Source organism: Eschrichtius robustus, chromosome 3 (genome assembly GCF_028021215.1).
Source record: "Eschrichtius robustus isolate mEscRob2 chromosome 3, mEscRob2.pri, whole genome shotgun sequence".
Lineage (NCBI taxonomy): Eukaryota > Metazoa > Chordata > Mammalia > Artiodactyla > Eschrichtiidae > Eschrichtius > Eschrichtius robustus.
The window spans coordinates 152,918,846-152,946,822 of NC_090826.1; the positions used below are offsets into that span (position 1 = coordinate 152,918,846).

Consider the following 27,977-nt stretch of genomic DNA (forward strand, 5'->3'; position numbering starts at 1 on the left):
GTAGCTTTGTAGTATAGCCTGAAGTCAGGGAGTCTGATTCCTCCAGCTCCATTTTTTTCTCTCAAGACTGCTTTGGCTATTTGGGGTCTTTTGTGTCTCCATACAAATTTTAAGACATTTTGTTCTAGTTCTGTAAAAAATGCCATTGGTAATTTGATACGGATTGCACTGAATCTGTAGATCGCTTTGGGTAGTATAGTCATTTTCACAATATTGATTCTTCCAATCCAAGAACATGGTGTATCTCTCCACCTGTTGGTATCATTTTTAATTTCTTTCATCAGTGTCTTATAGTTTGCTGCATACAGGTCTTTTGTCTCCCTAGGTAGGTTTATTCCTAGCTATTTTATTCTTTTTGTTGCTATGGTAAATGGGAGACTTTCCTTAATTTCTCTTTCAGTTTTTTCATCATTAGTGTATAGGAATGCAAGAGATTTCTGTGCATTAATTTTGTATCCTGCAACATTACCAAATTCATTGACCAGCTCTAGTAGTTTTCTGGTGGCATCTTTAGGATTCTCTATGTATATTATCATGTCATCTGCAAACAGTGACAGTTTTACTTCTTCTTTTCCAATTTGTATTCCTTTTATTTCTTTTTCTTCTCTGATTGCCGTGGCTAGGACTTCCAAAACTATGTTGAATACTAGTGGTGAGAGTGGACATCCTTGTCTTATTCCTGACCTTAGAGGAAATGCTTTCAGTTTTTCACCATTGAGAATGATGTTTGCTGTGGGTTTTTCATATATGGCCTTTATTATGTTGAAGTAGGTTCCCTCTATGCTCACTTTCTGGAGAGTTTTTATCATAAATTGGTGTTGAATTTTGTCAAAAGCTTTTTCTGCATCTTTTGAGGTGATCATATGGTTTTTATTCTTCAGTTTGTTAATATGGTGTATCACATTGATTGATTTGCGTATATTGGAGAATCCTTGCATCCCTGGGATAAATCCCACTTGATCATGGTCTATGATGCTTTTAATGTGTTGTTGGATTCTGTTTGCTAGTACTTTGTTGAGGATTTTTGCATCTATATTCATCAGTGATATTGGTCTGTAATTTTCTTTTTTTGTAGTATCTTTGTCTGGTTTTGGTATCAGGGTGATGGTGGCCTCATAGAATGAGTTTGGGAGTGTTCCTTCCTCTTCAGTTTTTTGGAAGAGTTTCAGAAGGATGGGTGTTAGCTCTTCTCTAAATGTTTGATAGAATTCATCTGTGAAGCCATCTGGTCCTGGACTCTTGTTTGTTGGAAAATTTTTAATCACAGTTTCAATTTCATTACTTGTGATTGGTCTGTTCATATTTTTTATTTCTTCCTGGTTCAGTCTTGGAAGGTTATACCTTTCTAAGAATTTGTCCATTTCTTCCAGGTTGTCCATTTTATTGGCATAGAGTTGCTTGTAGTAGTCTCTTAGGATGCTTTGTATTTCTGCGGCGTCTGTGGTAATTTCTTCTTTTTCATTTCTAATTTTATTGATTTGAGTCCTCTCCTTCTTTTTCTTCATGAGTCTGGCTAATGGTTTATCAATTTTGTTTATCTTCTCTAAGAACCAGCTTTTACTTTTATTGATCTTTGCTATTGTCTTCTTTGTTTCTATTTCATTTATTTCTGCTCTGATCTTGATGATTTCTTTCCTCCTGCTAACTTTGGGGTTTGTTTGTTCTTCTTTCTCTAGTTCCTTTAGGTGTAACGTTAGATTGTTTATTTGAGATTTTTCTTGTTTCTTGAGGTGGGCTTGTATAGCCATAAACTTCCCTCTTAGAACTGCTTTTGCTGCATCCCGTAGGTTTTGGATCGTCGTGTTTTCATTGACATTTGTCTCTAGGTATTTTTTGATTTCCTCTTTGATTTCTTCAGTGATCTCTTGGTTATTTAGTAACGTATTGTTTAGCCTCCGTGTGTTTGTGTATTTTACGTTTTTTTCCCTGTAATTGATTTCTAATCTCATAGTGTTGTGGTCAGAAAAGATGGTTGACATGATTTCAATTTTCTTAAATTTACTGAGGCTTGATTTGTGATCCAAGATGTGATCTATCCTGGAGAATGTTCCATGCACACTTGAGAAGAAAGTGTAATCTGCTGTTTTGGAATGGAATGCCCTATAAATATCAATTAAATCTATCTGGTCTATTGTGTCATTTAAAGCTTGTGTTTCCTTATTAATTTTCTGTTTGGATGATCTGTCCATTGGTGTAAGTGAGGTGTTGAAGTCCCCCACTATTATTGTGTTACTGTTGATTTCCTCTTTTAGAGCTGTTAGCAGTTGCCTTATGTATTGAGGTGCTCTTATGTTGGGTGCATATATAATTGTTATATCTTCTTGGATTGATCTCTTGATCATTACGCAGTGTCCTTCCTTGTCTCTTGTAACATTCTTTATTTTAAAGTCTATTTTATCTGATATGAGTATTGTCACTCCAGCTTTCTCTTGATTTCTTTTGCATTGAATATCTTTTTCCATCCCCTCAGTTTCAGTCTGTATGTGTCCCTAGGTCTGCAGTGGGTCTCTTGTAAACAGCATATATATGGGTCTTGTTTTTTTATCCATTCAGGAAGCCTGTGTCTTTTGGTTGGAGCATTTAATCCATTCATGTCTTTTTATTTTCCTACACTCCTCCTCCCCTAGTCTTTTTTTTTTTTTAATTTATTTATTTTTGGTTGTGTTGGGTCTTCGTTTCTGTGCGAGGGCTTTCTCTAGTTGCGGCAAGCAGGGGCCACTCTTCATCACGGTGCGCGGGCCTCTCACTATCGCGGCCTCTCTTATTGCGGAGCACAGGCTCCAGACGTGCAGGCTCAGTAGTTGTGGCTCACGGGCCCAGTTGCTCCGCGGCATGTGGGATCTTCCCAGACCAGGGCCCGAACCTGTGTCCCCTGCATTGGCAGGCAGATTCTCAACCACTGCACCACCAGGGAAGCCCTACATTCATGTTTAAGATAATTATCAATATGTATGTTCCTATTACCATTTTCTTAATTGTTTTGGGTTTGTTTTTGTAGGTCCTTTTCTTCTCCTGTGTTTCCCACTTAGAGAAGTTCCTTTAGCGTTTGTTGGTTAGGTGGTGCTGCATTCTCTTAGCTTTTGCTTGTCTGTAAAGCTTTTGATTTCTCCATCAAATCTGAATGAGATCCTTGCTGGGTAGAGTAATCTTGTTTGTAGGTTCTTCCCTTTAATCACTTTAAGTATATCATGCCACTCCCTTCTGGCTTGTAGAGTTTCTGCTGAGAAATCAGCTGTTAACCTTATGGGAGTTCCCTTGTATGTTATTTGTCATTTTTCCCTTGCTGCTTTCAATAATTTTTCTCTGTCTTTAATTTTTGCCAATTTGATTACTATGTGTCTCGGCGTGTTTCTCCTTGGGTTTATCCTGTATGGGACTCTCTGCGCTTCCTGGACTTGGATGGCTATTTCCTTTCCCATGTTAGAGAAGTTTTCGACTATAATCTCTTCAAATATTTTCTCGGGTCCTTTCTCTTTCTCTTCTCCTTCTGGGACCCCTATAATGCAAATGTTGTTGTGTTTAATGTTGTCCCAGAGGTCTCTTAGGCTGTCTTCATTTCTTTTCATTCTTTTTTCTTTATTCTGTTCTGCAGCAGTGAATTCCACCATTCTGTCTTCTAGGTCACTTATCCGTTCTGCCTCAGTTATTCTGCTATTGATTCCTTCTAGTGTAGTTTTCATTTCAGTTATTGTATTGTTCATCTCTGTTTGTTTGTTCTTTACTTCTTCTAGGTCTTTTTTAAACATTTCTTGCATCTTCTCAATCTTTGCCTCCATTCTTTTTCCGAGGTCCTGGATCATCTTCACTATTGTTATTCTGAATTCTTTTTCTGGAAGGTTGCCTATCTCCACTTCATTAAGTTGTTTTTCTGGGGTTTTATCTTATTCCTTCATCTGGTACATAGCCCTCTGCCTTTTCATCTTGTCTATTTTTCTGCGAATGTGGGTTTTGTTCCACAGGCTGCAGGATTATAGTTCTTCTTGCTTCTCCTGTCTGCCCTCTGGTGGATGAGGCTATCTAAGAGGCTTGTGGAAGTTTCCTGCTGGGAGGGACTGGTCTTAATCTCTTTTTAAATAACCAGTTAGCTTCTGTGCACATGTGTCAGTTATTCCTATTAAGATTGCTCTTATCTACAGGGCAAAAACCTCTGCCCTCCTGCTTCTGGAGGAGCCAAACTCAACTACACCGTGCTGATTGGAGAGACCCCATGCGCTGTCACTGTGTCCGAGACGCAACTGCTCTGTGAGCCTCCCAACCTCACCGGGCAGCACAAGGTCATGGTGAGTGAACCCTCTTATTATTCCTCCCCTCCTCACCTTTCATGTATAATCTGTCATAAAGAAAGGGTCTTCAACCTCCTCCATATCTCCTCATCACAAAGTCCTAAATAAATGGGTAGGAGTTAAGAACACAAGAAAAGAAAGGCAGATGATAAGCAGGAAGTCGTTTTGTATCCAGACTGCACTGTGTGGTTGTGGTCTCTCATGCCCTTTCTGAATTGAGAAGGATTGGATGCCAGGGCTCTACAGCAACTGTGTGTGTGCCATGCGCAGGTCCACGTGGGTGGCATGGTATTCTCGCCTGGCTCGGTGAGTGTCATCTCAGACAGCTTGCTGACCCTGCCAGCCATCGTCAGCATCGCGGCGGGCGGCAGCCTCCTGCTCATCATCGTCATCATTGTGCTCATCGCCTACAAGCGCAAGTCTCGAGAAAATGACCTCACTCTCAAGCGGCTCCAAATGCAGATGGACAACCTGGAGTCCCGTGTGGCCCTGGAGTGTAAGGAAGGTAAGTGGAGGCACTCCCTCGCTTCCGGGACCCTCTTTCCTCACCAGCCTTGTTACCCCCCCCTCCCTAAAACAGCTCTCATCTTTGCTCCCATCTCTTCTACCACAAGCCACCCTGCTCCACTTTGACCTCCGTTTTCTGTTAAACTTCCTTTGCCCTTAAAATGCCCACAGTAAGGCCCCGGACCTGATCCCATTATTCTGTCCCCCTGTGCCCTGACTCATCCCACAATCTGGCCCAGCCTACTCTCCTTCCCGGGACCTCAGTCTCCCCACAGTCAGAGCCTCCTGGGCCCTGTTGCCTCAGACTCTAGATCCCCACGTAGGAGTGACAGCTCCTTTTGCCTGGCTGCCTTGGAGCAGCAGGAAAGGTGAGAGCACATGCCCTCCCTTCCACCCCATCCCCTCCCCCAGGGTGTGTTTTCAGCCAGTACTGCAGGCTAAGCCTCTGAAGGCCACTTGCAGGGCATCCCAGGCTGTGGTGGTGGAGACAGTGTTTCTTCTGTCTCCCAAGCAACCGCAGCTACCTGGTGTCCCCTTGGGCTGAGGACCTGGAAGACTCTCTGGGTAAACATCTCAATTAGGAATCAAAACACTTCTCCTTTTGCTGCAAACTTCAAGATCAGAACAAGCCCTCTGCTGGATGAACGGGAAGAGCTGGGCTGGGGCAAAGTGGGCCACGGCTCCTCCCAGTGCCAGGGCTGGGGAGGAGCAAGGAGGGCGTCAGAAGACAGGTCTGCCACCAAGGGGAAGCCCCTGTTTGGCCAAGGGCCTGGTGGTCAGGGCTCCCTAAGTCTGGGTTTGGTGGTGTTCTCAGTTTCGTTTGTGTGTGTGTGAGCTTAAATATATATAACATAAAATTTACCATTTTAACTTTCTTATCTCTGCACCCTAGTGCTCTCCCCTCCTCCAGTTCAGAGGCATTAAGTACATTCACAATATTGTGTGACCATCACCACCATCCATCTCCAGAACTTCCACATTTTCCCCAACTGAAACTCTGTACTCATGAAACAATAATCCCTCATCCTCCTCTCCCCTTGGCCCAAGAGGCAACCACTAGTCCACTTTCTGTCTCTATGAATTTGACTACTCTAGGAAACTCATATAAATGGCACCATACAGTATTTGTTCCTTTGTGTTTTGTTTATTTCACTTAGCATCATGTCTTTAAGGTTCATCCATGTTGTAGCATTTGAGAGAACGTCATTCCTTTTTAAGGCTAAATAATAGTCCATTGGGTATATAAACCACATTTTACTTATCAATTTATCTGTCAATGGACATTTGGGTTGTTTCCACCTTTTGGTATCATGAATAATGCTGCTGTGAATGTGAGGGTACAAGTATCTGTTCAAGTCCCTGCTTTCAGTTCTTTTGGGTATATATGTAGGAGAGGAATTGCTGGGTCATTTGGTAATTCTATGTTCAATTTTTTGAGGAATCACCAAATTGGTTTCCAGAGCAGCTGTACCAATTTACATTCCCTCCAGCAAGATATGAAGGTTCCAGTTTTTCCACATCCTAGCCAACACATGTTATTTTCCACTTTTTTTATAATAGCCATCCTAATGGGTATGAAGTGGTATCTCATGGTGGTTTTGATTTTCATTTTCCCCCAAGGTTTTTACATCTTGGTTTATTCTCTTGCTTGGAAAAGGGGAGCAAAGCTACCTATTCTGGTCTTTGTTTGATCTGTTCGACCACTGTCTCTCACCTGCTTCTAGCACCTGTATCACCTGCATGACCCAAGTCGTGTGCTTCCTTTGTTTTAACTACACTTATAATACATAGAAAGAAAATTCAAAATTATAGGTAAGCATAAAGGAGGAAATAATATAAAAATCACCCATAGTCCCACCACCTAAGAAAGGCAGACTGGAGATATCTCACCGCCCCTGGAGACGCACCCCTATAACCCTCCCTGTCTCTACATCTGGCCCTTCCCTCCTCCACAAACTTCTCCTGCCTTTCCCCTCCCCTGCCTGCGTTCCCCTCCTGAGCTTCCCTGTCTCCACTGCACTTTCATAGCTTTTGCCGAGCTCCAGACAGACATCAACGAGCTGACCAGTGACCTGGACCGCTCAGGAATCCCCTACCTGGACTATCGGACCTATGCTATGCGAGTCCTGTTCCCCGGCATTGAGGACCATCCCGTCCTGCGTGAGCTGGAGGTAATACCCACCTCCCTTGCCCAGCTGCCCAGCAGGGACATGGGGCCTGGGTTTCCTAGGAAATGCCAATGGGGCCCAGTGCTCAGAAGAAGGTCAGGAGTGAGGAGGAGAAATAGCTTGTAGAAGCATCACCGCAACGGGGATATTTCCAACCAGGAAAATCACAGCCGTGGGCGGGGGGCACCCAGGCTCTTTGGGATGATTCCAGGGGAAGGCTGATTGTTTGTCATTTTTTAATTAATGACTGAATTAATTAACTAAGATTCTGCCTCATTTCCGAATGGATTTAAGCTGGCTTAAGGAAAGACCTATGATTCTGTGAGGCTTGTTTGTTCATTTCTCAGTTTGTTTTACTAAAGATAATAAATCAGGGCAGAGGAGATTAAGGGGAGACTAGTAAACCAAGCTAGTCTGCCGTGGTATCTCCTATTGTGTTGCATCCTTGGGAAAATCAGATGAATAGCATCCTCTCTGAGGTCTCTACCTGGAGCCCAACCCTCTCAACCCAGGGGGAAGTCAGAGCAGACTGCAGACCTCAGAGACCAGTTATTCCTACATCACCGAGGGTAGGGTGGTTACAGGCATCATGGAGAGGGTCCTATAGCTGGCATCGTCATCAGCTAACACCCTCACGGAGAGCCGGAAGCTCGTCCTCTGAGGCCACGCCCATCACATCCGTCCCAGGTGCAGGGCAATGGGCAGCAGCACGTGGAGAAGGCCCTGAAGCTCTTTGCCCAGCTCATCAACAACAAGGTGTTCCTGCTGACCTTCATCCGCACCCTGGAGCTGCAGCGCAGCTTCTCCATGCGGGACCGCGGCAACGTGGCCTCGCTCATCATGACCGGCCTGCAGGGCCGCCTGGAGTACGCCACCGACGTCCTCAAGCAGCTGCTCTCCGACCTCATCGATAAGAACCTGGAGAACAAGAACCACCCCAAGCTGCTTCTCCGGAGGTCTGACCTGCGCCAGGGGCGGGGAGGCATCTGAACAGGGACGTCGTGTGGGGGGTGGGGGATGGGGGGCAAGGCTGGTTAGTGTGGGTCCCACGAGAAGGCGCCCCTCCCCAGGAAGGCCTGTGTCCCCGCAGCTCCCAGTGCAGAGTCTCATCTTCCTTCAGTCCGGGTGGCTGTGCCGTGTCTGCAGGTGCTGAGCGTGATGCAGGCGCACAGGCCCCAGAGCATCTGAGCTTGAACCCCGGCTCTGCTACCTGCTAGTCGTGTGATCTTGGGCCAGTGATGTGGCCTCTCTGCTGTTTAGTTTCCTCGTGAACAAAATGACACTAATAATACCTGTCTTGAAGTCTCCCTCCCCATGCATCCTGAGTTTCACTGTCCAACACAGTAGCACATGTGACCATTAATTAAAATGAAAATTTAAAATTCAGTTCCTCTATTGCACTAACTGCATCCCAAGTGCTCAGTGGCCACCATATTGGAAGCGCAGATAGAGGCCATTCCCATCACAGCAGGATCTCTGTTGGACAGCACCTGGCTGGAGATATGGTGTGGCCTGTCCCATCAGTGCCCAGTTTCCTGGATCTGAATCACCAGCATCCACCACCACACCCTCCTCGGTTGCCATTTTCCTGGCAGGGAAGAGGGTCAGAGACCTTGGCATCCATCCCCGAGCCTACCCTCTCTGGGGGCCCTGGGGAGCCCAGCACAGCTTTGGAGCTCAGCTGGCAGCAGGGCTTGGAATGTGCCACCTCCATTTCACTGCCTTCTCGGTAGCCTTCTCCTTGCAAGGTCTCAGGCTTCCAGACCCCATGTGGGGTGAGGAGGGAGAAAGAATGGCTTTGTTTTATGAGTACAGAGCCCCCATTCTGCCAATCTGAGCATTAGAAACTCTCATTAAGAACTGCTGTATTTAAATTAGAGCTAATCTCAGGCACAATGCAGGGAGAAGGTGCTGGGAGGGGCCAGGGAGAAAGCCACAATTTCTTCTGCCATTGTCTCTCTCTCCCAGGCCCCCATTGCTGAGCAGCCCTGGCAAATGCCTGGGATTTACTGCAACCAGAGGGTATAAGTTGCACCACGTGCAGCGAGTTAAAATACCCCTCCGGCATCCCCATCACTGAGGGTCTGTCACAGCCGCTTCGTTCCTTCGCAGGTCCCCAGATCTGCAGCCTGGGATGATGGGGGTGGGGCAGGACAAAGGGGCGGTGCTTACAGAGGCAGATCCCCTGTCAGCTAAACACTTGCACACACTGCTCTTTACCTGAGGGGCTGGGATCCACGACCCCGCAGGACAGCAGTGATGTCAGCGAGCAGGTATATGCACTATTCTTAGCACTTTACATATATTAACTCATTCAACCTTGACAACAACCCTGTGGGATAGATGATGATGATGATGATGGTTATTATTATTATTATTATCATCATCCCCATTTAGAGATGGGGAAACTGAACCCAGAGAGAGGAAATGACTTACTCAAGATCACACAGGCCAGTACGCAGCAGAGTCAGGATTTGAACCCAGGCAGTCTGACTCTGTTTGGAGGGGAAGGTACCAGGGACCTTCTGGACATGCAAATAAAGTATTCAGGTATGCAGGAAATCCCAAAGGGACAGAGAAACTCCATCACCCTGAGGCTGGAAGAGGGTAAGAGGATGGTATTCTTGGTCCCTGTGTCTGCAGACTCATAGTACCACTCCATTTTTGCAGGAAATTGAGGTCCAGAAAGAAGCCTCTAGCCCAAGGTCTCACTTCTCATTATTGGTAGAGTTGGGACAGAACACAGTGTCCTGGCCCCCAGCACTGTGTTCTTTCATGCCCTTGTTCTCTTGAACCCTGGTCCACACAACAAGCTAGGCACACCCCCGCCCCGAGACCCCTCCATAAAGGACTGCCCTTCATCCCTTCTGCCTCCCCAGGACAGAGTCCGTGGCTGAGAAGATGCTGACCAATTGGTTTGCCTTCCTGCTGCACAAGTTCCTGAAGGTGAGACTGGGAGTGAGACAGGAACTGGGAGTTGAGAGCAAGATGGGGGGCTGCCCCTCTGAGCCTGGCCATCAGGGCTGCATGGGGACCCCTCTTAGGAACAGAAACCTACCTGGCTGGGTGCCCCAAAGCCAAGCGGGCCTAGAAATAGGGTCAGGAGAGGGAGGGAAGGAGGCTGGTACCCCGCCACCCACGCCCAGCCTCTGCCCACAGGAGTGTGCGGGGGAGCCGCTCTTCATGCTGTACTGCGCCATCAAGCAGCAGATGGAGAAGGGCCCCATCGATGCCATCACAGGCGAGGCCCGCTACTCCCTGAGCGAGGACAAGCTCATCCGGCAGCAGATCGAGTACAAGACCCTGGTGAGGAGGCAGGAAGCCCAGGGGACAGCACGGACCTCCTGCCTCTGATCCGTGCTCTGCCTTCTCACCACAAAGCCAGTTTGAGGGGTCAATAAAGAGGCTGGGAGGCCGGCCTGGGGGCCAGTCCAGGGGGCATGCCAAGTGTCCCAAGGGCAGACACACAGGCCTGGGCCCCTCCTCCCCTATCTCATTGGGTGGGCCTAAAGAGCCTGCATTGCCTGCATTTACCCTGGATCACTCAGCATTAGCTATGGGGAAATTAGCATTACAGGGAAGAAGTCTGCTGATTTCTAATATAGAGGTTTCGGGGAAGTGGGAGGCCAGCCCTTGAAACACCTGGAGCCACCCCGAATCCCCCAGGACGTCTCCACCCAGGATGACAGCCTTCCCTAAGCCATCAGGGGCTAGAAAGTAGAGTCCTGGTTCTCTGAGAAAGAGAGGTGGGCAGAAGGACTCAAGCTGTCATTGGCAGATGGCTGGAAGGTGAGAGAAACTGAGACACAGACAGAGGGACACCCGTTTCTCCTGTGAGGAGGGGGAGCCTGGGTAAGAGAAGGCTCCAGGGCCTCACTCCCTCTCCCCCAAATGGCTCCTTCAACTCGCATCCTGCTCCCCTTCTATCGCCACCTGTAGATCCTGAACTGCGTCAACCCTGACAACGAGAACAGTCCGGAGATCCCAGTGAAGGTGTTAAACTGTGACACCATCACGCAGGTCAAAGAGAAGATTCTCGATGCTGTCTACAAGAACGTGCCCTACTCCCAGCGGCCGAGGGCTGTTGACATGGACTTGGGTAGGAAACCTGGCCTTGGAGTGAGAGGGCAACTTCCAGGAGGGCATTTGGGCTATGGGGGGTGGGGTGGGAAACCCTGCCCCGCAGACAGCCCCTCGTCGGGGCCTGGGTGCCGTCCAGGTGAGGGGCCAGGTGAAATGTTTGCCTGAAACACTGCCCACTCAGATGTGGCCACCTCTGGGGAGGCCCATGCTTTTGCCAGTGTTGGCCCCCCCGGAGCCCCAGACACCTGAAACACTGTCATTGCACCAGCTTGAGGGAGCCGGGGTTGCCAGGCCCCTAGAGGACGGCACGACTGGGCGGTCCCGGCCCCCGCCCCTCACACTGCTCCTGCACCACCCCTCCACCCAGAGTGGCGTCAAGGCCGGATTGCCCGGGTCGTGCTGCAGGACGAGGACATCACCACCAAGATCGAGGGTGACTGGAAGCGGCTCAACACGCTGATGCACTATCAGGTGAGGGCAGGGCTTTGCGTCAGGGATCCCTGCCCTCCCAGAATGCCCCCTCCTTCTAAGGTTTGCTCTAAGGCCCTCAAAGGCCTAAAAGGGTTTTCTTATCTCCCCTCTCCACCTCCTCCCTGAGTCTAGAGCAGTGATTCTCAGCCACAGCTGCCGATTAGAATTACTGGGGGAAGCTGTCGAAAACATGAGTGTCCAGACTCACCCTGAGATACTGACTGAACTGGTGTGGGGTTGGGCTGGACATTCCTATCCTGTACAGAGTGTAGCTCTTCGCCTTCAGAAAAATGGCATCTTTCACAGACAGCTGCATAGTCTTCTGCTGCTTTCTCTTTGCTTTCTTAATGAGGCTTAACACGTCTCACCTGCAATGAAGCAGGGACTTGGGTCTTATATTCTGCCGCTTACTAGCTGGTGTCCCTGGGGAAGTTGCTTAAGCTCTCATTCTCATCTGTAAAATGGAGTTAATGGTGATCCCTGCCCCATAAAGTTGTGAGGAATAGATTGAGTATAGTAGGTAGAGTGTTTAGCACACCGGCAGACGCATTGAATGGAACAGTCAAAAAAAAAAAAAATCTCAGCAAAAGAACAAAAGATCCCGAGAGGTATCTACTCTCACCCCCCTTGCTTCTCATGGTAACCACCCACAGCTGGGGGTCTCTGTAAGATTAAGCACAGGTAGGCTGGTTGGGATTCGAAAAACATACTAAAATAGAAGCTGGAGATGAGAGACAGTGAGGGAAATTAAACCAACCAGAGGAAGCGCCTTGGGCAGCAGGACCCTGTGGGATTGCCTGATTAATAACATCATCCTCTGTCCCTGCCTCACACGGGGAGGGTGCAGAGGGGCTGGCAGGCTGGATTCTTTTTTTTTTTTTTTAAATAGATTTATTTATTTATTTATTTATTTATTTATTTATTTATTTATTTATTTATTTATTTTTGGCTGTGTTGGGTCTTCGTTGCTGCGCGCGGGCTTTCTCTAGTTGCAGGGAGCAAGGGCTACTCTCCGTTGTGGTGCACGGGCTTCTCATTGCGGTGGCCTCTCGTTGCGGAGCACGGGCTCTAGGTGCGCGGGCTTCAATAGTTGTGGCGCGTGGGCTCAGTAGTTGTGCCTCGCGGGCTCTAGAGCGCAGGCTAAGTAGTTGTGGCACACGGGCTTAGTTACTCTGCGGCATGTGGGATCTTCCCGGACCAGGGCTTGAACCCGTGTCCCCTGCATTGGCAGGCGGATTCTTAACCACTGAGCCACCAGGGAAGCCCAGGCTGGGTTCTTAAGCACTGAGTTACCAACGACCAGGAGGCTGGGGGTCCTAACAGCCAGCAGGACCTGCCTGGGAGCCTCTTGGGGCACAGACGAAAGAGAGGGGCACTGGGGAAAACCCAAAATGCTCCCTTCCAGGCTCCATCCCCCTTACTGGCCTGCATTTCCCATGCTGACACTCTGCCTGGACCCCCTCCCTAAATGGAGTAAGTGTGGTGTAGTGGGAAGAGAAAAGGATTTGTGAGCTCTATTTAAACCCCTGCTTCCCCACTCGCTGGTGATGTGACTTTAATCTCCCTAAACCTTGGGCTCCTCATCAGTAAATGGAGCTATGACCCCAAATTGTGAAGGTGGTTGGAAGTATTAGAAACCACAGGTGAGGTATACCAGGATGTATATACCACTCCATAGTAGCTATAATCACTCTGTTGATTCCACCCCAGCCCCCAACCCCACTTCACACTGGGCTTCGTAGAACAGTTTTAATGAACCAGTTGGAACCGAAGAAGAAAGTGCAAAAGAAATGAGCATTATGCCCCCAAATTGTAAGTTTCTCCAGGGCAGGAATGGGGCCGCTCTTCTCTGTCTTTGGTGCCCTAATGCTTGTTACTGGGCCGTCTGTCCTATGACTCCCAATCAGGAGAATGGAATATTCTGTTCTTACAGTGCTCATCTTACAAAGCACTTTGAATTCCCCGATGTCATTTATCATTCATGTATTCATTCATTCCTCAAATATTTACCGAGCTTTACTTTGTGCAAGGCTCTTCCCACACGCTAGCCCTGAGTGACAGGGGACAAGAGGGGTTATTCTTCCCTTTGGGAGACAATGATGATGATGATGATGATGTCCATAATAGCAACAGTAATACCAGCATTTACTGAGTGTCACTGGGCACCAGGCACTGCTCCCAGCCTCTACGTGTCCTAATGCCTTTAATCCTCGCAACAAACCTAGACACGATTATTATCCCCTTTGACAAATGAGACAACTGAGGCACAGAGAGGCTAAGTGACTTTCCTGAAATCATGTAGCTAGTAAGTGCAGAGGCAAGGTCAGACCCAGCCAGGCATCTTGACCACGGGCTGCATCACCTGTTGGTCAAGAGAAAGACTGGAGACTAAGGACAAGGGAGATTTAGTGATGAGACCTGGAATTCAGTTGAACTGTGGTCATTCCAGTCACCTTGTGAATCTCCCTTTAGGTGACAACAAGCCATAAATGATAACATAATCTGTTCTCCCTGGGAGAATAAACCCTTGCTCCTGCCAGGCTTTCGTGTATCATTTCAATTGCAAAGAGAGTTCCTGAGAGTCCTAGGTGGAGAGTTCCCCCTCCTTTTCAGACCTAGTGCTGAGGGTGCAAGCTGCCTGCAGTCTGGGGAGCTGCCCCAGCTGGGAAGTAACTACGCATTGGCATCTTCCAGACAACTGTGAAGAGTCCTGGACCCTGCAGCTTTATGCCATCAAGTCAAAGCATCGACCTCTTGTTACCCTCCCAGGAGTCAAAGGTCTTTGGAGCCCCAACAGGAGAAAAATCTGCATAATCTTAATTAACAAAGAGATTTTTAAAAACTTCCTGGGTTCCCGCAGATTTATAGGGAGGGTGAAATTAAACACCACTACTAAAACTGGCTATCAGGGAATCTCGTTAGCACTAATGTTCACTTATAGTTTGACTTCCCAACATTTAATTTTTTTTTTGGTGGGAGAGAGGGACTGACAATTTAAGACCCAGAAAGATGGTTTTATGACTGGTGCAGCCATAAATCAAACTTATAAAGTTCATAAAAATTGTTAAAGTAAAAAATGGTTTAATAGGAATGTTTTATGGCCCATAACATTATTATAGCTGTTTTATTCCCTCTGCGTTCGGGGTTTAATTGGATCGCCACCATTCTGGGGATTCTCCGTTTTTATTGGATGGAAGGTAACCTTAAATCAAAATGCCCCCAAATGTCCTCAGTATGGCTCCTCGTTTGTCAGCCCTTTCCCTTCAGGCTGGGTGCTGAGCTGGGCACCCTCACAGAGGACAGGCAAGACACCTTCTTTCTCGCTGACTCCCCAAGAGCAGCTGCCTTCTGGTGAAGCCTCTCAAGGTGACTGGGCCATTATAGGACCCAGGCCAGAAAGAAATCAGAACCAAAAGGGAAAATGGGCTTCAGACCAGTGTGTCTTGAAATAAAATCCCAAATTAGGATGCAATGAGGAGAGCATGTGCTCTGGAGCCTGACAATCCGGACGACAAATTTTGGCTCTATCATGTGTTAGGTGTGCGAACTTGAAGGTGTTGTTTAGCTTCTCAATGCTTCAGTTCCTCATCTCTAAAGTGGGGATAGTTGTATGTAACTCACAAAGCTCAAGGCAGGCTGGGCTATGCTCCCTCTAATAGAAATACAATGCAAGCCACACGTATAACTTTACATTTTTTACTAGTCACATTTAAAAAGTAAAAATAAGCAGATAAATGTCATGTTAATGTTTTATTTAACACAACTGATCTAAAATAATTGTCATTTAAATATGTAATCAATATAAACATTATTAATGAGACAGTTTGTATACTTTTATTCATCCTAAGTCATTGAAATCCAGTGTGTATTGTACATTTATAGCGTACCTGAGCTCAGACACTTACAGGGCATCTCCCTTTGGACTGATTGGATTGCAAGAGCCCAATAGCCACAGGTGGCAACTAGCTACCATATTGAAAAGCAGGAATTGTTATTTCTAGCATTCCTGATCTCCTTACGCTCTACCTAAACCTATTCCATAACTCTCTAGAAGTACTTGACAATTTTATTCCCCAAGATACCAACATTCACCTGAACTGTATCTCTCATACCTTTCTCAGGTATCAGACAGATCGGTGGTGGCTCTGGTCCCCAAACAGACCTCCTCCTACAACATCCCTGCCTCTGCCAGCATCACCCGGACGTCCATCAGCAGATACGGTGAGGACCAGAAAGGTAGCCTGGGCAGCCAGTGGAGTCTTCTGTGACCCCCGGGGGCTACTCACCGTCCCTTCTGACAGCAGGAGCTCCGTGCTGCTGCCAGCCTGCAGTCAAAGGCTTCCCTTTCTCCCTGGACCAGTCATCCTCGGAGCAGCCTGTCTCCGCAGAGCTGTGGCAGCAGGTGGTATCCGGCACCTTTCCTTTGATAGCCCAGGTCTGATGAAGGAGTTTGAAGGGCCCAGACCCAAGGAGGCTCTTGGATGGGAGGTTCACATAACCCAGTCCCAGTTTATGCTTATTGTCCCGACTGAATTATTAACAGTGCCCCCTTTAGCTCTCAGTCATGTCCCAATTTGGGCAATCAATTGGCCATCCTAGCCCTTCCACCCCTGAGGAGAGCTAGGGCCCCCAGTGCCCTCTGGGCAATGAGGTTGTGGTGTTTCACTCTCTCTGACTGTGTTTCCTCTGGTTCTGTATAGCACTAGGCTTTGGGCTGTCCAGCTAAAGGACACCTCAGGACTGAAGCTGGCAGCTCCAAAAGGGGCTCAGGCAACTCTATATTCTGGGCCCCAAGTAAGAAGGAACCCATCAACTCCCAAGAGGGAGCATTTCCACTCACAGCCCTTCGTATCCAGACTTTTATTAAAGCCCCTATGAGAATATCTGGTTGACATTTTACCTATTGATTGTTCTTTGCTGGAAGCATCAGGGAATGAGGGACTCCCAAATTCCCAAGGGCCACTCCAGCTCACAGAATTTCTAGGTCCTCTTTTTACAAAAAGGTTTCAGGCTGTTCTCATGCCAACCAAGGATCGATAAAATAACCCACCAAATATGAAACCCCAAGGGTCCCCTTCCAATTGAAACTGGTTTATTCTGAGTGAGTGCAGCAGGTGGGCAGGGATTCTAGAAGGATTCTTCAAGCCAGGATGATGCAATTAGTTGCTCACAGGCCTCCACTGCCCCCTTCTCCTCAGACTCCTCCTTCAGGTACACAGGCAGTCCCGACAGCCTGCGGTCTCGGGCCCCCATGATCACCCCAGACCTGGAGAGTGGCGTCAAGGTGTGGCATCTGGTGAAGAACCACGACCATGGGGACCAGAAGGAAGGTGACCGGGGCAGCAAAATGGTGTCCGAGATCTACCTGACCCGGCTATTGGCCACCAAGGTAATTCCTGCCCTGCCCTGCCCAGCCCAGGGAAGGCTCCTCACAGAGGTGTGTCCTACCCCCCGCCCAGCTCACAACATCGGAAGGACATCATGGAGCCTGTCCTTCAAGGTAACGCATTTGGACAAGCAGGTCCAGGTCTGGGGCAGGCTTCCCAGGAGATCAGTCCACTGCTGCTCTCTACCCTTTGGCAAAAATCACAATGACATCTTTCCTCCTAGCTCACTCTGTAGGACCGCCATTACTCCTCAGAGGATCGACACTCTCACCTCGGGCCCCTACACCCCTTAGGAAATCATTGGGGTTTTTTATTGGTATTAGATGGACAGATATGCCAGCTTCCTCCATCAGTGCCTTTTCTACCTAGTTTCTGGCCACAGTGGGAGGAAAAGCGTGAAGGCCTGGTCCTTCTGGTATCCAAGAGAAGGCTTCCCCTTCCCCGTCCCATCTCATCTACCCCCAAATGCTGATGGAAGCGAGGCAGCGGAAGTGCTGGAAGCTATGATCTAAAGCTGTCTTCTAGCCTCCCTAGTAGAGAAAAGTTTGCCTATATGCATAGCAATCATACAGCCCGTATTTGCCAGGACTGTCCCCCACTGACCCTACAAAAATGCGGCTGAAATTCTAATACAGTGGCATCTCAGACTTGCTCCCTGACGTGCCTCAGAAGTACGCCATCAGACCACGTGTCTCAAATTTTGCTTTGCCTAATATGCTAAAAAGTGACCAACAAAGAGACACCAAAAGGTTGGACATTTTCCTGACCTTCAGAGGTGTTTTTTGAATGTGCAAACTGTGGGCCCCAGGCCCAGCCTTGTCCCTGCCCCAGGTACCCTCCAAGGCCCTGTGATCAAGGCTGTGTCTCAGTGTTCTTGGATCTGGACCCTTCACCCAGTCCCCACTCCAGACACCACTTATCCCCGGCCACTAACATGGTGAGCCCTTCACACCTTCCCATGAGACCCTCTGCAGTCCTGCCCTGCTCCCGCTGGAAAGGTCCGGCCCTCTGTCTTGTTCTTTAGACACCCTCTAGTACCAGCCTGTGCCCTTCATTCCCCGTGGGAAGCCTGGGCTCAGAGCACTTGCTGTCTTCAGTCAGACTCCGCACGCCCACACCCACCTGCCATGGACACAAGCAGAAATGTGGCATGTGGCCGCAGTTTGGAGGGGGTTCTTGCCAGGAATCTGCAGCCCATTCAGTCCTTCCCACCTCCCAACATCCCCCCCCCACCCCCACTCCCACCGCACTCTCTGCACAGCCTGGCGTTGCAGACAAATTTCCAAGGCAGGATCGGTCCAAGGCACCATCTGGTCTGCCCGCCTGCTGCCCGTCCCCCTCCCCCACCTCATACTTTCCCACCACCCCTCCGCCAGGGCACCCTGCAGAAGTTCGTGGATGACTTGTTTGAGACCTTGTTCAGCACCGTGCACCGGGGCAGCGCTCTCCCCCTGGCCATCAAGTACATGTTTGATTTCCTGGATGAGCAGGCCGACAGACACAGCATCCACGACACAGATGTGCGGCACACCTGGAAGAGCAACTGGTAACCCCCTGGGGAGCCCAGGGAGAGCTGCAGCCGGGCGAGGTTGCAAGCTGCGGGGGGTGAGGACCAGGGAGATGGGCGGAGCCTGTTCTCTGCTGTGGCTGAGTAATCCAAGGCTCCTGGGACAAACATATGCTCCGCAGAGCAGACGTGGTCCCCAGGCGCCAAGTGGGCCCTGCCGGGCATAGAGCCTGGCACCAGGACAGACGCACCCTTGAGCTCTGCCCCTTCAGGCTGAGACCCTTCTCCAGGACGTGCCTCCTCCTCCCTAACTCCTGGTTCTTAGGAAAGGGAGCTGGAGGAACCTACACAAAGAGCCACGTCTGAGACCTAGCAGCAGAGCTTCACAGACAGGCGTTGTGGGGCGTTCTGAGCACGGCAGAATCTAAGGCACTTCCTGAAATGGGGAAGCCCTGAATTAAACTTAGACCCTGGGGAAGTTGGCCAGTGCTGGGAGAGAGCTTGCACCTGCTGTAGACTTGAGCCCACCAACTACGAGGTTGTCATTGCAAACGTGATCCCTTAAGGCCAAGCGATTACCCCGGCGCCATGGCTTTCAGGAAGCAGCAGGCAGGACGTCCTGCAGGCGTGACTGTCTCCCCTAAGGTAACCTCTGCAGCCAAACCCAGCAGTGGGAGAAACAGTTCCTGCGGGCTCTTCGCGCAAGACTTTTCTCTCCTGGGTTTTGAACCTGGACCACAGACCACACTGAAGACTGACTTTCAGGTCACAAAGGGCCTGGCCAAGAGCTGGAGTAAAAACCTTCCTTCAGGAAAGAGCACAGAGAGGGGAGAGGGGAGGTCCAGGCATCTGGGTTGGGCAGGCAGCCCACACAGCTGTCTGGAGTCAGCCATCTCCTCAGAAAACAGAGCCGGCACAGATGGGCCCCGGCTGTTATTTGGGAATCAAAAGTCCTAGCAACCAGCAAAACACTTTGGAAAAAGCCAACCCCAAACCCCATGTATTCCTTCCTTTCCGGGGTGTTGTGGTTGCCAAGCCCTCCAAATTCTGCAGCTTTGATCACAGTGGGGTGAAATAAAGAGGCTCTGGTGGTTGTGGCGTGAGGAGCCTCCAGTGCACGTCACTGGGACAGGCCTTCCACCTGCATTCCCAGGGCCGGGGCCGGGGCTGTTCCCTTTGCTTTGGCGGATCCTCAGTCCAGCGCTGGGAGTGGCAATTTCAAGGAAATCAAGAGAAAGTTCTGGATTATCCCCATCTCTGTGCCTTCTGTTTCTGGCCAGGCCCAAGTCATAAAAATGCTCTGCCCTGGAGTTGTGGTGGGGAGAGTCCCCTTAGCCAGACCACAGGTCCCTAATGTCCAAGGAAAGACTATTAGAAGCTTCCAAAGCTGCCGGGGGAAGGGTAGGTAGAAGAGAGGAGTCACCTCTCAGCCCAGGCCACTCCCTCCAGGTTAAGGAAAGTGAGTGATCCCGTTGCATTTGGAAAGATAAGCAGAAATCATAATGGAAGGACTTGGAGTGGGCACAGCTGATCTTTCCCAAGACTTGGCATGAACTGAGACATTTGGGAAAGCTTGGGGTCCAGGAGAATCAAGAGAAAATGAAGGAGAGAGGGGAGGTAGGTTGGGTGGCTGAAACATCTCAGGCCCGAAGGACAAGCCGGGGACAGGGCTCATTCCACAGAGGAGCCAAAAGAGTTAAGGGCCCGCAGGCAGCTGGAGGAGAGGGCCAAGTTGGAAAAGGCGGCAGAAACAGCAGCTGTTCTGGTTTTGAAGGGGAGTAAATGGGCTTATCCTCCTTACGGCCTAAGGAGCAGAGAAAAAGCATTCTCCTCCGATTATAAATTCCCAAGTTGCAGAAAGAACTCTCTGAACGACTGATCAGTTCCTCTTGGGGTGGGAAAAACTCGGAGTCCTAGTGAGTCATTCCCAGTGTGCCAACATGGCCTCCTCTTCTTCCTCTGCCCCTGACCAGATCTGAGAAAGCCCCGGGGAGAGTCGTGAAAGAGCTGCCCCCAGGGGAGCCCATTCCTCAGCCCAGCCAGGCCGGGCCAGCCCTGGGAAGTGGCTGGGCAGCCTGGCTGGGTGGGGAGCACAGGTGGCGCCCTTTGTGCCCACTCGGAGCCCGTGCTGGGGCTGCCACTGCATCCTTCTGGACAATGGCCACAGGCATTGAGAAGGGACTCTGGGAGCCTGGGGGCTTTGTTTGAAGCTCTGAGAAAACTGTGCAGCCCTCTGTTACTTGGGCTTCCCTGGGGACACAGAGGCCTTTGGAAAAGACCTCCAGGAGGGAATGAAGCCACCCACGCCCACCTCTCAGTTGTTAGAGAACAGGGTCAGCACCCCATTAGGGCACAATAGTGCCTCTCCTTTTCTCCCAGCATCAGTAACAGCTTAGCCTAAATTGGCAGCCCTGGCTGGACCAGTTTTCTGTGACTTCATTCTCTTGCCCTTCGAGAGAGAATTTGGCATTTGTGGGGGAGGGAGGAATGTTAGTGGACAGCATGGGGCACGGCCAAGGTGCAGCCCTCAGACTCTGCTCTGCTATTTCCTACAGCCTCCCTCTGCGCTTCTGGGTGAACGTGATCAAGAACCCCCAGTTTGTATTTGACATCCACAAGGGCAGCATCACGGACGCCTGCCTCTCTGTGGTGGCCCAGACCTTCATGGACTCTTGCTCAACATCAGAGCACCGGCTGGGCAAGGACTCCCCTTCCAACAAGCTGCTCTATGCCAAGGACATCCCCAGCTACAAGAGCTGGGTGGAAAGGTCAGTAGCACCCTCAGGACACGCCCGTGGCCCTGAATGCCTGCTGCGTTCCCTCCTCTGGGCTTCACTGACCAAGGACTCAAAACCATGTTTGTGGTGCCTTCGGGACCTCGTGCTCACCTTTTTCTCTCTTGTCCAAAGTTCCTGCTGGGGGAAGAAAGGGAAGCTTTGTACCCTTCAAGTCAGATCATTAGCATTCTAATTACCATTTATTGAGCACATGCTAAGCACCCAGCACTGTGATAAAGATGTTGTATGTATCACCTCACTAAAATATCCAGCAGAGTTGTAAAGTAGGTATTATTATCATCCCCATTTTACTGATGAGGAAACTGAAGCACAGAGAGGCAAAGTAACTTACCCAAGGTCACACAGCTAGCAGGTAGCAGAGCTGGAATTTGAATACAAGGAGTCTGGTCAGAGTCTGGGCTTTTAACTACCCTGGAGAGTTAGTAGTTAGGGAAAACCAGTCTCCAGGTCCCAACCTTAGGGAAAACCATCCTCCAGGCCCCAACCTCAGCTAGAGGGAAGAGGCCAGAGGAAGCTTCGTGAGAAGAGAAGTAGGGAAGCAGGAGCAACTATGGGGACAACTGTGCTCTCAAGGGTTCTGGGACCAGGGTAGGTATAGGCAGTATTTGCTGAGTCCCCACCAAGGATCCTGTCCTCTCTCTGGCAGATACTACGCAGACATCGCCAAGCTCCCCGCCATCAGCGACCAGGACATGAACGCCTACCTCGCCGAGCAATCCCGCCTGCACGCCGTGGAGTTCAACATGCTGAGTGCCCTCAATGAGATCTACTCCTACGTCAGCAAGTACAGCGAAGAGGTGAGTCAGGGCCCCGGGAAGGACGCACTCGGGGAAAAGCAGGTTAAACAAAAAGCAGGGCTCCATCCTTAAATAACAGCAACGGAGGGTAATTCAGAAAACACATTCACGGAGTCAAAAAGTCATCACCATGCTTTTAGAAGGCAGCCTATCCTCTCCTGATTCATTCGGTGTTTTCTTACACCTTCCATTGTCTTGCCTTCATTGTTCATGCAATACATAACACTTTTATTTAATAATGTAATTGTTTTTCAGTTCAAAGTGTACGATTAATTTCATCCATTCTTAAACAATGAATCAGACTATTCTTTGCAGTTGGGCAGATGCTGTCAGTTACATTTCAGACAGACAGGTGGGCACAACTAGATCCTGAAGAGGACAGCTCCAGAGAATTCACAAGTCATGCATTAGCATTGTACCTGAATGTAATCATAGTAATAATAATAGCTAACACATAGCACTTGCTATATGCTAAATGTCGTTTTAAATACTTTAGATATGCACATACACACACATACATACACACACACATATGTATGTCATACATATATTCAATTAATCATTTACATTATTTAAGGTAATATTCATTAGGGCAGAATGGAAAGGCAGATAGAAGGATATAGGATTCTGGAAAATGGCCTCTTCCATGCTGAGTGCTGAGTCTGCCCCCCCTTTGCTTTTGTTCCTCAGCTCATTGGGGCCCTCGAGCAGGACGAGCAGGCCCGGCGACAGCGGCTGGCATACAAGGTGGAACAGCTCATAAACGCCATGTCCATTGAGAGCTGAGAGGTGGAGCCTCCTGTTCCTGGGAAGGGGGACCCGTGAAAGCTGTCACACTGGGCATCTCAGAAGGAAGGACAAGTGAAGGGGATCAGGCCCCAGCGCTTGCTGTCCCCTGAGACCCCCTCCCGGGGAGAGGGGAGGACCCCTCTCCCCACGCCAGCCAAGTATCGTCACAGCCTGTTCCTGCAGGGAGAGACCGGGGGTGTCATCCACCCCATCCCCCCGCGGCGAGGACGAGAGGGACGCCAGGACCTGGAGAAGGTGGCTCTTCAAGCTGAGAGGCACGACTGGGCGCGGTTCTGCCTCTGTGACTGCTGCTTTGCATGAAAACTCATTCAATGTATATTGGGGAAATAATGAGAACTTTATTTAATTTTTTTTAAGAAAAAGGAAAACCAGAAATAAAACAAAACAAAAAGCTTCCCTGTTCATCCCGTCCAACTTTCGTTTAATTCTGATTTCTGTCCCCCTTCCTTCTTTTACCCCTGCCCCTCCTTCCTCGTATAACTCCTGGTTCCCAATGCCGGAAAAAGCCTACAGAGAGATGCTGAGAGAAAGCAGAGGGAAAAATGATTGTTTCCTTGCCTTTGGAAATGTTTTTTTTTAAAAAGTGAGGAGGAGAAGAATGAGCACAAGTTGGCACCAAACACTTCGCAAAAAGAGAGGCCAGTGAAACCTGAAATTATCCCGGCAGCCGTGAGAGGTGGGGAAGGACTAGCCTTTGCACAAATGGCACAGCCATGGAGCGGCTCCACCTGGCTGACTGGAAACAGCTTTACATACGCACACCTGTGTATTCTCATCTCCAGCGGACATATGTGTCTGTAGAGTACCAATGCTTTTTGCTACTGTTTGGTTGTTTTGTTTTATTTAATCCCAAACCTCAACAAATGAGGAGCTGACTTTGGTACTTTTCCTTTGGGTTTCCCTAAAGTGACTACCAGAAGTGGGGGAGAGGTGGGCCTCTCCCAGACCAGAGGCCTGGCCTCCCTGAGGGTGCTGGGCAGCTCTGCCTTACATCCGTCACTGTCATAAACCAGGCACCCTGGCGAAAGGCCTTGGAGGCGCGTGGGCCAGGCCTCCAGGAGATTGCATTTGGGAGCTGACCTGGGGATATGGGTGTTTGGCTTTGGATTCTGCTCCAATCCGCCAGTGGTTTCTTGCAATTAAAAAGAAAACAAAAATCAAACACTGTTTACAGCAAGCAATACTTGAAGAGCATAGGTTCAGGAAGCTGCAGTATTTATTGTTGTGCTTTCTGTCTTTTATTCTCTCATGCCTAGAGAGGGGAGACAACCCTTCGCTCGTATGCGGAAGCTCCTGATCGTCTGGACACTGGCCTCGGTAGAGATGACTGTAGCATCCCCATGTTATGTCTTCTTCGGCCTCTCTTTCTGCCTCTCATGTCCTTATGAGTTTGAAGGACAAGTGGGCAGCTTCTCTCTCTCCTGCTGACACCTAAATCCATGGATGACCCTCCGTCCTGAGTGTAGTTTCCAAATAAAGAGACCAAAGTTCCACACCCTGGTCCTGAGGCCCCATGGAAGGCAGTGGGAGGCATCCAGAGGAAGACACCTCCACTGGTGCAGGACCCTAGTAACCGGACAGCCACCAGAGTTTCCGGGCCTTCCACTCTGGCAAGGATCCAAGCAGCCAGCTCCAACTTCTCCGCAGGCAGCATCGGAGTGAGTGGGAAGGAGGACAAGAGAAAGGCAAAGGGATGGGAAGGGAGGCAGCAGGAGAGGACCAGCCTACCCTTCCCACCTTCTACTTTACAAGGGGCTGCGAGGCTGGGAATCAGGACCAGCCACCCCCAGCGATACCAGACCAGGGTCATTTCCTCTGTAATTAACTCTGGGCCCTGGCTTCTCTGTGCCCTGATTTACTTCCAAACACTTTCAATTTCCAAAGGCTCTGCTGACCACATTGGATTGCCAGGAAAGGGCTGGGGGAGGGGTAGCTCTGAGGGCTGGCTTCCATCGCTGGGGTGTGGCTTTGGATCACTGTGCTAACCACACAGCAGACAATGCCTGGTGGCCTCAGCTCCAGTTTCTTGCCTGAATGCAGCCGACAAATGAGAGGAGAAAAGCATTCAGCAAAATACTCAGGAAACTCGCTGTTTTCATTATAATTCACAACCAGCCATGTGAAGGCCACTTTCTTCTGATAATCCACTTATGTTAAAGTTTCTCTGGGCCCTATTAATAGCCTGAAAGAAATACTAATGACTGGCCTTCTGCACTAAGCCAAAGTGTTTGCCCTTCATATACCCAAAGCGTATTCAGCTCAGAGCCCATGATTTATGGAGATGAAAGGCGAGGAGATACGGCAAGAGGAATGTGAGCAGGGGACTTTGTGCTGCCCACAGAAAAGTGCAGCCCACCCTCATTTTACTTCTGAGCTCTGAATGAAGGTTTTCTGATCACACCACTGCTCAGACTGGCATCCTGGGCTTTGCCCCACCAAGAAGTAAAAGTTAGACATCTCAACTGCCACCTGTAGGCATCTACCCGGGTGTCTCCCAGCAGCTACTTTTGGTGACCATTCACCACCCCTGGGGATGCTTCCTTGAAGGTTTTGGAGGAGTGGGAGAATGATGGGGTGATGGCCGCTTGGACAGTGGAGAGGAGAGGCACCAGAGCTGGCCTGAGAAGCTTGACCACATTTCTCAGGATTCCATGAGAGAGCTGGGGAATGTGGGCTGGCAAAGGATGTGGCACAGGGGCACCCCTAAGGAAGGAATTAAGATAAAGGAAAACTCGACTGGACTCAAGTCAGGCTGTGAGGGTGAAAGGATGGAGAGCCTTGCTTGGCTTTGGGTCACCAAGAGTCCATGCCCTGTGGGATGGGAGGAGAGGGAATTAATTGGCCTCTGTCCTCACTGTTATCCGATGGGAAGATATTTTGACCTTGTGTAAGGGATAGGTATTAAAGTCACGTTCCCTCCCCCACATGAAGTCATCCGTCTTGGAGGGAGGCAGAGAGGGACTCCTCTCTCGAAGGTTGATCCAGCTCTGTTTTGTTTCACTGGTCTGCACAAGAGACAATCCTCTGGAAAAGGGAAAGGAAAAGCACCCCAGAAACGTGCTTGGCAAGACAGAGGGTGCTCATACACAAGACGGAGATGGACAAGCTGTCCATCTTGGTGGAGTGAGTCCCTCCAGCTGGCCTGCTGCTGCCTGCCCCCCAGCAGGGGCTCAGGTGCTTCTGTGCTTGCCCTCCTACAGCTCTCCACAGCCCATCTCTCAGAACCATTCCTGATCCACTACTGGCAGAGAGCTCCCCCTCCTTGAAAAGTTCAGTCATTAGGAGCACGGATCCACTGGGAGCCTCACTCGCAGGAGGGAGCTGTTTCCTATATTCATTCATTCAGAGAACGCTCCTGAGCTAACACTGTTTGCTAGGCCCTGCTCCAGGTGCTGAGAGACAGCAATGAATGAGGCCAAGAAGGGCCTTCTTCTAGCGAACTGACATTCTTCGGGCTGCTGGCTCCTGCCACCAACTTAGCCCACATAGCTCACCTCCCAGACCTGCAGAGGGCACAAGTTTTGTAGAAAAGGGAGCCAGAAGAAGGAAGAAAGCCGACCAACCCAGCTGCCTTACCTCGTTCTGGGGACAGTCCTGACAGCCATGAGAGCCTTTCTCGTTCCCACTGCCGCTGTCTCTTCTGGTGGCGCTTCCCCTGCTGCTTGAGCTCCTGGCCTTCCTTTATTTCTACCAAACTAGGACAAGAAATAGCAGTGGAGGCCCTGGGCCCTGCTGAGCATGAAGCAGAAGCAACGGATGGGTGAGCTGGACTCCGATGGTCTGGGCAGCACAGATTGAGAGCGTTTGAAAGCCCCTGGCTGATCAGCCTCCAGGTGCATCCCAGTTGCCACGCTGCCCCCATTAACCTGCAGCCAGTAGATACTGAGCGGGCAGCTGCCCCCGGGGAGGCCACTATTCCCAGCCACACTGTCCTGCCTGAGGTTCCTGGGCCCTGGCCACGGGCAGGAGAGAACTGAGCCTCAGGGGTGGGGGCTCTGTGGGTGAGAAAATGCAGAGAAGTTTAGTGGACACAGGGCTGTGGGAGCAGGTCCTCTGGGGGGGCTTGGGAGGTGAAGTTCAGGGCCTTCTGGTGCCTTGTCTCAAGAACAAGCTTTGAGAAGATGGCGGCCTCCTCTTCATCACCCCAGTCTCTCTTCCCTGTCTCTTTCCTTTCTTCTGGTTTCCCCAAGAGTGAAGTTTTAGCATCTGGGGGCTCCGTGATGCCAGGGATAAAAGATAAAGTTTCACCCTTGGTATTAGGGAGGTCCTGGGGGACAGGGCCTCAGCCCTGTCAGCAAATTGGAGATTCTGGGCCTTTCATGGACATACCCATCGCATTCCCCTCACCCTAAAGGGACTCTCCCCTCTATCCTTTCTGCAGTGCAGCCCGTGCCTCCTGTCCTCACCTCAAGGAAATGGGAGGCATCGTCTGGATTTCAGTCAAGGCCCTGACTCAGGCCTCGTGTGCGCTCTGCGTTGGCATTACAGGTGGAGGACATAATGGAACGTAGTTCACCCTGCAGAGCAGATGTCCCCTAGTGTGTCAGGGAGGGAGGGACAAGCTCTTTGTACCACGAGACTAAGGACCTGAGCCCACCTGCCTCTCCCCTCAACTTCTCCTACCCAAACCCACTCTTCTTGACACACTGGAATCTGTGTATTATATATTTTTTTAAGAAAATAGAATGATAGCTGTCCAGTTTTGTTGTTTTTACAGGTGTTGTGGAATAAAAACTGTAAGAAAATTACGTATTTAAAATGTTCCAATAAACTGGGGTTTTTTTTGTCATTCTAATATATTATTGTGTACCTGCTGTAAATATGAAACACTCCTATTTTGCAAGCCAAGGACACAATTTGTACTGTTGTTATATATAAATAAAGTTTACTGGATTAATAAAACCTTCAATCTTCAAATAAACCTGGTTGTTCAGGAGCATATATGCAGAATAACATTTCCTGGGCATATTTAAGAAGCAGGGTACTCGTGGGAAGATGAGATAAGTTGTTTTGGGGGACTTCTAGAATTCTCTCTGGAGCCGGAGCTTATTAGTGTCCAGTTATCAGCGTCAACACACCAGCACACACACACACACACACGCACACACACACACACACACACGCATGCGTGCGTGCACACACACGCACGTGCTCCGGCTGTACCAA

The 27,977-nt window shown here is 49.6% G+C and overlaps 1 protein-coding gene across 4 annotated transcripts in view; it reads left to right on the forward strand.

Moving 5' to 3' along the window:
* PLXNA2 (plexin A2) overlaps positions 1-23,207 on the forward strand; it is a 227,872-nt gene extending 204,665 nt beyond the window's left edge. For all 4 annotated transcript variants that reach the window (XM_068541516.1, XM_068541514.1, XM_068541513.1 and 1 more), the window contains exons 19-32: positions 4,137-4,280; positions 4,554-4,788; positions 6,819-6,961; positions 7,646-7,914; positions 9,838-9,904; positions 10,118-10,264; positions 10,898-11,057; positions 11,409-11,512; positions 15,634-15,733; positions 16,711-16,901; positions 18,276-18,445; positions 20,962-21,174; positions 21,851-22,001; positions 22,692-23,207. In XM_068541516.1, coding sequence (XP_068397617.1) covers positions 4,137-4,280; positions 4,554-4,788; positions 6,819-6,961; positions 7,646-7,914; positions 9,838-9,904; positions 10,118-10,264; positions 10,898-11,057; positions 11,409-11,512; positions 15,634-15,733; positions 16,711-16,901; positions 18,276-18,445; positions 20,962-21,174; positions 21,851-22,001; positions 22,692-22,787 — 2,190 coding nt within the window. In that variant the 3' untranslated portion in view covers positions 22,788-23,207. The remainder of the gene's footprint in view (positions 1-4,136; positions 4,281-4,553; positions 4,789-6,818; positions 6,962-7,645; positions 7,915-9,837; positions 9,905-10,117; positions 10,265-10,897; positions 11,058-11,408; positions 11,513-15,633; positions 15,734-16,710; positions 16,902-18,275; positions 18,446-20,961; positions 21,175-21,850; positions 22,002-22,691) is intronic.
* The last annotated feature ends 4,770 nt before the right edge of the window (positions 23,208-27,977 follow it).